General features: G+C 37.0%; 1 protein-coding gene across 1 annotated transcript; it reads right to left on the bottom strand.

The window, feature by feature from the left end:
* Positions 1 to 5,297: 5,297 nt before the first annotated feature.
* Positions 5,298 to 10,396, bottom strand: LOC107045209. The gene is given in 8 exon segments (XM_015267385.1): positions 5,298 to 5,621; positions 5,686 to 5,936; positions 6,016 to 6,135; positions 6,642 to 6,731; positions 6,967 to 7,044; positions 7,653 to 7,901; positions 7,969 to 8,244; positions 9,976 to 10,396. Coding segments are annotated over 8 exon segments (1,809 nt in total).
* Between the last annotated feature and the right edge of the window lie 1,334 nt (positions 10,397 to 11,730).

Here is an 11,730-nt window from a genome sequence, read left to right as displayed (position 1 = left end):
CTCGACGCTGTAACCAATGGAAAGACGATCGGTTGATCATCCTTCCATTGCGTGTGGAGAGGGAATTACGGTCTCCATTCATTCTCCCCTCTTCGTCATTTCAGCGAACAGAGAGAGAGAGAGAGAGAGAGGGAGAGAGAGAGAGAGAGAGAGAGAGAGAGAGAGAGAGNTACCACCACCACCACCACGACCACCACCACCACCACCACCACCAACACCACCACCACCAACACCACCACCAGCAGATTTACCAGGAGCAGGAGGAGGAGCTGAAAGAGGAGTCCTGAAAGGAGCTGCTGCAGGATTAGAAGCTCCAGGAGCAGCAGTCCCCATAGTCCCCCCACGACCTGGTGCTGCTATCGCAGGTCTTGCAGCCCTCATTGGCCAAGTGATTGAGCCTGCGAGGCAGGCCCAGGTGATTGCATTGGTCAACCAGGTTGTGGAGGCGACAGTACAGGAGAGACTGAGGGAGAGANGTTGAATTTGGAGTGAGAATTTCCGTGGTTCCCGGTAGCTTAGTTGGAAGAGTGTCCGGCGCGTAACTGGGAGACCCGGGTTCGAATCCCGGCTGGGCGNGTCAGGGAGGGGGAAGAGGTCAGGGAGGGGATGGAGCTCGTGGAGGGTGGGAGAGTGGATTGCACCTTTACATTCAAAAATGAAGAATAAATAATGAAATTAATGGTAATTGTCTTCTCTATCATTCCCTTATGATATTTTTTTACTAGAAAAATCGAAAAATGTGGNCAACTCAATTTTTGACGAAAATAACCCCATTTTTGCGAAAAATACCCTCATTTTCGTGAAAATAACCCTTTCAGCAAAAAAAATAATTTTATTATAAAATTTCTAAATAAAACTAATTTTATTTACCCTTACTCAAATTATTTTTGAAATTTCCATTACTAAAACTTTTTTTCAAATTTAAAAAATTCAACTAAAATTTATTTCCCGAGAATTATGTAGAAAATCAGCGGATATGTTCAAATTGTTCAAAATTATTTACGATTTTCTGGAATCACGATAGATATCGCTAGCCGTTANTCTTTGCCCTACCCTCGATGAATCAAATATTTTTAGGGGGGTCGAGGGAGAGCCCTTGAACATTTTTGAGTAAAAAAATTTAGTCAAATTGTCACCCTTATAAGAAAAATTTTTTTCTCTCGAAAAATCGAAAAATGTGGGGTTTTACACCCCCTCGCCCCTTTACCCTATCCACGAACAGTGGAATATTTTTTGGAGGACTGACGGGGAACCCCTGAACATTTTTTANTAGTATTCACAGAAATAAATTGTGAATTTGGCGGGTATACTGGGACGCTCGATCTGGTATTAGGTATGAGCTGCGCGCGCAGTGAAAAGCCCAAGAAGAAGCCGCAAGCATCCTTCTTGTCTAGTGAGGACAGTACCATCGTAGACATAATGGAAAGTAAGTATACGCTCATTGCTTTCTCTTTCTCGTCAGTACATTGGATCATAAGTAGTGTGGTGCAGTAAAAAATAGAACGGTTAAGATAAATTATAAAAAATTACACTCTTTTTGTAAGTGTAAGGCAGTGAATGTTGTGGGATCGCATCCTAACCTATTTCTTTTCCTTCGCAGACAATAGCAATCAGGGGGCAGCCGGTCAACCCCACGTCCTCGGGCGTGTTCCGGCGGAATTTATCCAGTCCTTCCTACAGCAGCGAGGTCATCAAGTAAGATTATTAGATGATTNAAGAGAGAGCCCCTAAACATTTTGTAGTAAAAAAATTTAGGCAGTTTGCCACCCTTATAATAAAATTATTTTTTATACTAGAAAAATGAAAAAATAAGGTGTTTTACTCCCCCTTCCCCCTTCACCCTACCCTTCATGAGCCGAATACGTGTTGGGGGGTTGAGGGGGAGCCCCTGAACATTTGGTAGTAAAGAAATGTAGTCAGTTTCCCACCCTTATAATAAAATTATTTTTTATACTAGAAAAATGAAAAAATGAAGGGTTTTACCCCTCCTCGCCCCTTCACCATAACCTTCATGAGTCGAATATTTTTTGGGGGGTTGAGGGAGAGCCCTGAACATTTTTTAGTCCCTAAATTTAGTGATGTTCTCACCTTTATGATAAAAATATTTTTTTTACTAAAAAAATCAAAAAATGAGGGGTTTCACCCCCACGCCCCTTTACCGTACCCTTCATGAGTCGAATATTTTTTGGGGGGTTAAGGGAGAGACCCTGAACATTTTGTAGTAAAAAAATTTAGGCAGTTTGCCACCCTTATACTAAAATTATTTTTTATACTAGAAAAATGAAAAAATGAAGGGTTTTACCCCTCCTCGCCCCTTCACCGTCCCCTTCATGAGTCGAATATTTTTTGGGGGGTTGAGGGAGAGCCCTGAACATTTTTTAGTCACAAAATTTAGTGAAGTACTCACCCTTATAATAAAAATATTTTTTATACTAAAAAAAAAATGAAGGGTTTTACCACCCCTCGCCCCTTTGCCCAACCCTTCACGAGTCGAATACTTATTGGGGGGTTGAGGGAGAGCCCCTGAAGATTTTGTAGTAAAAAAATGTAGTAAGTTTGCCACCCTTATAATAAAATTATTTTTTATACTAGAAAAGTTAAAAAATGAGGGGTTTTACCCCCCCTTGTCCCTTCACTCTACCCTTTATGAGTCGAATATTTTTTGGGGGGATGAGGGAGAGCCCTGAATATTTTTTAGTCCAAAAATTTAGTCAAGTTGTCACCCTTATATTAAAAATATTTTTTTCTTAGAAAAATCGAAAAATGTAGCCCCTGAACATATTGTAATCAAAAAATGTAGGCAGTTTGCCACCCTTATAATAACATAATTTTTTATACCAAAAATATGACAAAATGAGGGGTTTTACCCCCCCTTGCCCTTTTATTCTACCCTCGATGAGTGGCATATTTTTTGGGGGATTGAGTTTCAGTGGGGAGCCCCTGAACAATTTTTAGTTCAAAAATGTAGTCAAGTTGTTACTCTTATAATAAAAATATTTTTTTTAATATAAAAATCGAAAAATTATGTGGTTTACCCCCCCTCGCCCCTTCACCCTAGCCATCATGAGTCGAATATTTTTAGGGCGGTTGAGGGGGAGCCCCTGAACATTTCTTAGTCCAAAAATTTAGTCAAGTTGTTACTCTTATAATAAAAATAGTTTTTTTACTAGAAAAATCGAAAAATTAAAGGGTTTACCTCCCCTCGCCCCTTCACCCTACCCTTCATGAGTCGAATATTTGTTGGGGGGTTGAGGGGGAGCCCTGAACATTTTTTAGTCACAAAATGTAGCGAAGTTCTCACCTTTATAATAAAAAGATGTTTTTTACTAAAAAAATCAAAAAATGAGGGGTTTTACCAGCCCTCGCCCCTTTGCCCAATCCATCACGAGTCGAATATTTGTTGGGGGGTTGAGGGAGAGCCCCTGAACATTTAGTAGTAAAGAAATGTAGTCAGTGTGCCACCCTTATAATAAAATTATTTTTAATACTAGAAAAATGAAAAAATGACGGGTTTTACCCCCCCTTCCCCCTTCGCCATGCCGTTCATGAGTCGTATATTTTTTTGAGGATTGAGGGAGAACCCCTCAACATTTTGTATTCAAAAAATTTAGTCAGTTTGCCACCCTTAGAATAAAAATATTTTTTTACTAGAAAAATCGAAGTATGTGGGGTTTTACCCCCCCTCCGCCCTTTTCCCTCCCCCCATTTGATACATTTATCCTTGCCTTATACATCCTTTTGAAAATGAAAGGGGGTCCATGGGGGTTGAAATTTTTGGGGGGGAAAATTAGTCACCCTCACTTCGGAGCCCTACACGGTCCTGGTAAATTATCATACTTTGACACATTCGCTGTTACCGACCGTGCAAATTTGATATCGAGCTTCGGAGTCGGCCGCAAAACCTAGGGGGGTAAAAGTCACAAAAATAGTTACTAGCTGTGCAGGCCGGGCCTTAANGTAAATTCCCCATCAATTTAACCTCTTTCATCCCTTAATCTCTGTAACAAAAAAATATAAACTGCCATGAAAATCAGGGGCCAGTAAGAAAAATAATTCTATCGCAGCGCACACTGACTTTTCGGCATTCGCCCGCGAATTAAAAATTCACCTCTCCTCTCCTAATTAAGATTAAGGGATGAAAAAATGGCAGTTCGACGGAGAATTAAATTCCCCATCAATTAACCCCCTTTCATCCCTTAATCTCTGTAACAAAGAAATAAAAACTGCCATGAAAATCAGGGGCCAGTAAGAAAAATAATTTTTTCCGCGGCGCACCCTGACTTTTCACCATTCGCCCGCGAATTAAAAATTCACCTCTCCCCTCCTAATTGAGATTAAGGGATGAAAAAAAACAGTTCGACGGAGGATTAAATTCCCCATCCCCAAGTAGGATTTTAGTATTGGTCGAGCCTTGGTCCAAGCTTAGTATGCCAATCGCCAGTTGTGGCCGGCTATTGGTAAATTGAATGGTCGATCATTGGTCCGACATTTGGATGATAACGCCGGGCCGACAATGGCTAACAATAATAGACCAAGCATTGGGATCATGTCGGGCCCAATTAAGGTTGCAGTCTTGGCCCACAATTGGACCAAGGCTGGTGTGCCAAGTACCAATATTGTTCAATTATAGACCAATCAATTGGTTTATTATTGGCCCAATATGTGGATAATAACAACTGGCCCATAAGTGTACAATTGTAAGGGCCATGTCACGGGCCCAAGTAAGGTTCCAGTATCGGTCAATAATTGGTCCAATATTAGTACACTAAATTCCAATATTGGCCGTTTAATTATTCCATCCTGGATCCAACGTTCAAATAATATGTGGCCATTAGTAGCAAATTCCAGTGAGCCAATTAATAGTGCTGCGCTACGGACCTGCGCTACTATTAATGGATAATTTTTCTACAAGTTTGTCTCAATCAGTTTCACTGTAATTCTGTCAATTATTCTTCCAATCGATCATTTATTTTCAGATATTCTGTTACAAGAAGAAAACTTTTTTCATAATGCAAAGTTTCTTTTAATTATTATTAATTTTTAAACTGTTTTTTCAACATACATTTGAAAAAAAATAAAGCATAAAAGCGGTTTTTTCGTAGTGTATTTTCCAAGATTATTGATAATTTGAATATATTTTCCACACAACTTTTTTATGCAACTTTTATCCAAGTTTTTATCTCAAAGAACTATTGAATATTAGTAGCCTTAAACATCCTTTATCTCGACAGTTCACCTTATAAAATATTAAATATTTGAAGTAGATAACACAACGATTAATGAAAAAATATTTGTCTTTAGTTTTCTTTTTCGTTTTGAACTTTTCGTTTTTCATCTCGTTCACGACGACCGCCGTCTCTGTCTCCTGCCCCTGATAGCCAGGTAGCCATAAGCTTCTGAATATCCTTTTCCGTTTGATCATTAAATTGAGTGATTATGGCTTGTTTCATCATTTGACTAGTTTTTGTTTCTTTCGAACTTAACTTGTGTTTGCCATTTACATCTCTACCTGAACCAAAGTATTGCAGTGATACCTCTTTCGACAGAGTATGGCCCATTCATGTTTTCACACAACTTGAAGGCTTATCGATTCTGAACAGTAGCACTCGATAAAGAGAACGCTGAAAATAGGAAAGTAAAAATATTTTGTTCAATTGAGAAAAAAAACGAGTTTTGCATACTAACCAGGGCATCTGCTTGGCTTTCATCTTCAAGTTTTTTATCAAAATCTAAAAAATCATTGAGAGATTGGATAGGAAATTTCGTATCCAATTTTTTGATCAGTTCATTAGGCGATCCATGTGGAGTGGTTGGAATGTTAGTCTGAAGAATTGTATTCTGCATCTGACCTACTTTTGCTGCTAGATCATGAAGTATACTCAATTTAGCACTCTCCACTTCTGCGTGAATAATTTCTCGTATTTGTTGCAGAAAATCTAAACAAAAAAATTCTTATGAATCAACAATTTTCACAAAAATCTTGAGATAAATATTATAAATTATATCAATTTGTACCACGAGAACGCTCATCCTGAACGACAGACATTGACAAATGTTTCTGGACAACAGGTTTTGTCAAATTTTTAAACTGCGATGAATTATTTTTTCTTCCTTCAGGCAAATTATCAGCTTGACCTATAAAAAGATTTCATAAAAATTTTTCTTTGATTGAAAAAAGCATAAACAATTAGCTTTTGCGTATTAATATTTGAACATGAATAAACAAAGTGAGAAAGCAAATGAAATTTTCTCTATTTCGGAAGTTTAATTCTTAATGGATGAAAACCAGAAAAAAAAAGATAATTTTGATCCAATGAGTGTGTATGCTTGACAATTTTCTGATCAGAGCTAAAAAATCAATTCACAAATAAAAAAAGAACGAAAATTTAAATAAATCACAATTTGTGAATTGAATGAAAAAAACTCCAGAGTGCTCTATCATACATTATAAACGTTTCCTTTAGTTAAAAAAAATGAAAAAGATGATTTCCTCAAACATTGACATGACCCACTTTTTAAAAAATTAAATTAATTTTAATTTTAATTCTTCCATTTCAAGAAATGAAAAAAATTATTGAGAAGAAGTTGACCGTTATAGAAAAAAGGAATAAAATAAAATAAAGTTAATAATGAATTGATACCTCGACTATTCTGCAGGACCTGCTCGTCATCACTTGAATTTTCCACATTCCTTGCAGCCTTTGCTGCCAATGAATTCTTCTTGAGACCAGCTGGAGAAAAAAAAAGAATATGCAATGAACATTAAAATAGTGTTTTAATTGAAGAAAACACGTGGAAACTTTTTCAAAAATTTGCAAAAAGTTCAGGATTTCCTAGCAAAATTCATCTGCCTGCTCTATTGAAAAAAAAATGTGTTCGAACATTACCAATGGATTGTAATGATAAAAAAATTACGAAGAAAAAACTGATTGGAAAAAAAAAGAAATTAATCATTGTGTTGTTCACCTTGGATATTGTTGATTCCATCGTCGCTTGAATCGTCCAAATCCGTCAAAACTTTGGGTACATCCTTTTTGAAACCGCCTGGAGAGAGTAAAAAATAAAATGCAACAAAAATTCAAATAGTGTTTTCACTGAGAAATCACGTAAAATATTTTTCAAAAATATAAGAACATCTCGAATTCCTTATCAAAATTAATTGTTTTTTTTTTTCATTGGAGAAACAAAATGTCTTCATTTTTCGTTGGAGAAATCTACATTTGACGATTCTTATTCGTTTGCATTAATTTAAAGAAACATTTTAGGAATGTTGATCAGAAAAAAAGTGTTTTTGACCGAGGACTTTTTTTATAACCTATTTCGGGAGACACAAAAAAATCTACATAAGAATGTCGTATCTCCGTTCACTTTCGAAATATTTTGAAAAAAACGCAAAAAAATGGAAGAAAAACGAAAAGGTAATTTTCAGGCCACGTTTTGAGCATTTAAAAAATAAAATATGTATTCTATATGAGTTGATCCATGTTGAACCACTAAAATGTTGCACTGAGCTAGGTGATAATTACTAGAGCTGATTACAATAATTGAATCAATTTTTACTAATAACCTAACTGCAATTTTGAATAGATTAGTGTATAAGTCTAAAAATGAATTACAATAAACAAAATTAACATAAAAATGGCTTCAAATACCTGTTTTCTTTTGCGACTTGGCACTCTCAGAATCATCATCTTCACTGTCACTGATTTCATGCACAGGAGAGGTTCTTGCCGAAGCGAATTTCCTCATTGATGCAATCTGCTTCAACTGCTTATTGGCTGGAAGATCAGATTTTGTCGATGTTTTCTTGTTATTCTGAGCACTGCATTCAGTATCTGTGGTATCGACGTTTACTGTGGTTTTTGCCTTATTCAAACGTCTCTTTGCTTTCTCCAAAGAGTCTTAAAGATTGAAACAAAGTCAGCGTTGGAATGGAACTTCTTTGTTTTCAAATTTCCTCATTCTTACCTGCAGTGGAGAGCAGTTCAACTGGGTACTCAGGCCAATTTTTGTGGGCTGGTGTCAAATTCTTCAGAAAATATTCTCTTTTCTCGAAGGAATCGTTAGGAAAATATTTGCAAGTAAATTCACCGTCTTTTTCCTCAGTAACCCAGGACATTGGAACAATATCCATCAACTTTTCACCTTTTTTATTCACCTCATCGAAAATTACAATAGCATATATCGAATCCATCATTTCTGAATTTATGTGAACGAAATTATATTTAATTTCACTTAGATATTCTTCGTATCATATAGATCATCTGAAACCACACACACATACGGTGAAAAACCACACTTATACATCGTTACAGTCGTATCACTTAGCCGTTGAATTGACGCCATGAAAAAAAAATGGAATTGAATTGTACTTAAAATCAAAGTTAATCAATGCGAATTTGATTTTTGCTGAAATGTTCCTCACGAGCGTTGATATTTGCAGTAGTACTGATAACAAGAGGTTAAGAGCACTGACCACGAGTTGTTTTATAAATTTCTTAATATCCCATTCGAATAAAGTACAAGAGAGTGTAAAAGAATTTTTCTTACCTTGTAACGTTACACTCAAATAGTTATTAACTATTACTTGTCTGATAATTAATAATGTTTTGAAAAGCGGAATTATTTCACAATCTTTACCGGTTCTTTGAGGGACGCTCAAGGTTTCCTTAACGTTTATCAACTACGTTGTGTAAACGCCTCTAGCGGAGCATCCCGAAAATACTGCCGTGTGACTGTGTATGTGACGCTGTGGCAATATGCGGCTAGCTGTGAAAAGCTAATAATGAAAAAGCAAGAGAATTGAATGGGAATATGAATTACAATAGATGAATAAATCAATTTAACTAGTCTTTCTATGAACCGATATTTTTATTATAGATATTATTACATAACTTTAAGGACCATGTAATAGCGAAATGACTCTTTTTTTCCCTTGACATTCAGCAATACACATTTACATTGAATTTCTGACACCGATATAATTTCACATTTTTTTTCAAAAGCGGTGATAACAACAATACCGATGTCAATGGACGAGATTGGATTCGTGAATAAATCAAAACGCGATGTTTCTCTTTGTCCAATCACAACAATATTTTCACTTTTTAGACAAATAGAGTTGGAAAAATCGGAGACAATCTGATTTATAAACACAATTTCACCATTTCTCAGCATAACGACATTGTCAGGTGAATTTGACAACAAAGTTGAATCATTAATTTTTATTTGGCTCAAACATTGATAATTATTATCATTATACTCAATAATTTGAGCTCTATCATCCAGTATACAATCTGAGATGAAATGTTTGCGTTCAATTTGCAAATAGTCAGCAGACTCACGTACCGAAACTCGGTTGATAATTTGAGTCAGAGGTTTATGCTGCGACTTAATGAGTTTTCTGAATGTTCCAATGTAGTTTTCGTCCCATAAAGCTGAAATTTCAGTCAAAGGTAATTCAAAAGTTTTGACGTCATCAGCAACATGAATCAAATTGTGCAGACTCAATACCTGAGCACCTGGTCCGTATAATTCAGGCAACATAAAAAAAAAATTGACGTAGCAAGTACATGGCATACTCTCTGAATTTTTTTATCAAATCTGCGTGAGTTAAAATGCGACACGCAACAACCAACAGGAGATAATGTTCATAATAATCTTGGGGTAGAATATTCTTGAAAATCAGAGGGCCAGCATAATGCAGAATGAATCTTAATTGCGTCGCTTTCCAGTTAGAAAGTAATCGCAAATCAAATTTTTTCCTTTGAAATTCTTGAGGAACATCAGAAGATAAAGCATTTAAACGCAATCTCAATTGCTCTTTGTGGATACGTGTAATTTTTACACAATTTTTGAGACACAACCACTTGTTCAGCAACCATTTCTGTGCGCCTAAATACCACAAATGCATAACACCTAAAATCACACAGTTCACAGGATCAAATTCTGCAATTTCGATGAGCGGTGAAAAACCTTGATGATGTGACGGTTGACTTTGATCGATGAATGTTTCTCTTGTGCGTTTGGCAGCAGTCATATCTGGGTAGATTCGTTTTGATCCCTTGGCCGTCTTTACGCTTCGGCCTTGTGTCTCGCATCGTTCACATGCAAAAAATGTACCAGGAGGTTTAATCAATTTGACGAACGCTCGTGCTGGCGAATCAGCAATTATTCCCAACAGTTTGAATTTATACTGTGTATTGTGCAATCTTATTCCATCCTCGATGAGCTCATTGATCTCTTCCACGAAATCTTTCAGATAATCAGCTGCTGATAATGGCTTAGCATCACCACAGTAAATTCCCGCGACAAATGGTTTTGTTTTATAATTGAAATGGTGCACTTTAATGGCGATTGGCCATACGGTCTTCGTAGAATTTTTATAGACTTGCATACCATCTATGTGCACAAAAACTGAAATAGTGTCTTCAGTATATATATCCGGTCGAATAACTTTCCTCAACCCTGCCTTAATACCTAACCATGAATATTCTCCTTGGAGGAACTCGTTTGCAATTACAGAAGCACTTGTCATGGCCTTCAGAGGTCTATTGTGCTTTATGCCAATGAGAGTTTGAGCTGTTTTGGGTAATTCAGTGTGACCTACTCTTCGTAGTGACACCAGTAAGTCAGACACCACAAGAGAGTTAGTTCACCGTCCAACAGCCTTTTTTTCATCCGGGAGAGTGAGAGAGAGTGAGAGGGAGAGAGAGCGAACGGCTGACGAAAAAACTCAAATGATTCTTTTTCTCGCATTCAGTCCGTGATGTTCCACAGGCCCTTGCGCGCATGCGCAAATGGTCGCAACAGTGCTGTAGCGAGTGGGAACGAGACGGAGACGTCTCTCTCGCACAAAAGGTTCTCATTCCCGTCGCCGGATTGAGGGGTTGGAGCTAGAAAATTGCGTTTAACTTTGAATCCATAGGAGATTCGCAGGTACGATCAAGACAAAATTTGTGGTAAATGTTCTAATAAAAAATATGGAAGAAAAAAAAATGAATTCATCGATTCAGTGTCAAGATATAAATAGTAACATATATTAAATTCGCTCTGAATAAATAAACAAGCTATTGAAAAACAAACACTGATATTCCGAATTACAAAAAAAAAATTCATTAACTTCAATTTTTTAAATGGAAAACTTTTTTTTCCCATCTGATCTTTACGCGGCTCTGGGGGATGAATGGTTGGAAATAGGGGTAAAGTGTTTCAAATATTTTTTGTGTAGAATTTTTAGCTCTACAACTTTGTGTATTACATTTTTGGACGTACAGCGCGTTATTCACGAGTTATTTCGAAAAAACGGTTTTCAGTGGTAGTTTTTTGGCTTTTTCAACCCCCGCACAAACTTGGGAAACCTTAAACATCTCCCATTAGTTTTATACGCCCAAATCACATATTGTATCAAAAATGGAGCCTGATTAGCAAACATTCGTATGTTAGACCTTCGTTCATTGGACTACTCTGGACTCACTCGACGCCGGAGAGCCGTTCGGGGTTTCTCCGCGCTTTTGAAAATTCATTCCTCCGCTCCTACTTGGGATTAAGTAATGAAACCGCTGTCATTTATTGAGAATTTAATTCTCTATCGATCGGCATCGGTTTCATTCGTTCATCTTAATTAGGGTGGGAAAAATGAATTTTCCAATCGGGAAAGCCCCTCCGGACTCACTCGACCTCGGAAAGCCGTTCGGGGTTTCTCCGCGCTTTTGAAAATTCATTCCTCCG

The sequence above is a fragment of the Diachasma alloeum genome, unplaced genomic scaffold (assembly GCF_001412515.2).
Source record: "Diachasma alloeum isolate Michigan unplaced genomic scaffold, Dall2.0 Dall_scaffold_00888, whole genome shotgun sequence".
Lineage (NCBI taxonomy): Eukaryota > Metazoa > Arthropoda > Insecta > Hymenoptera > Braconidae > Diachasma > Diachasma alloeum.
Note: the sequence above shows the minus strand (reverse complement) of the source record. Positions and strands in the feature narration are given on the sequence as shown.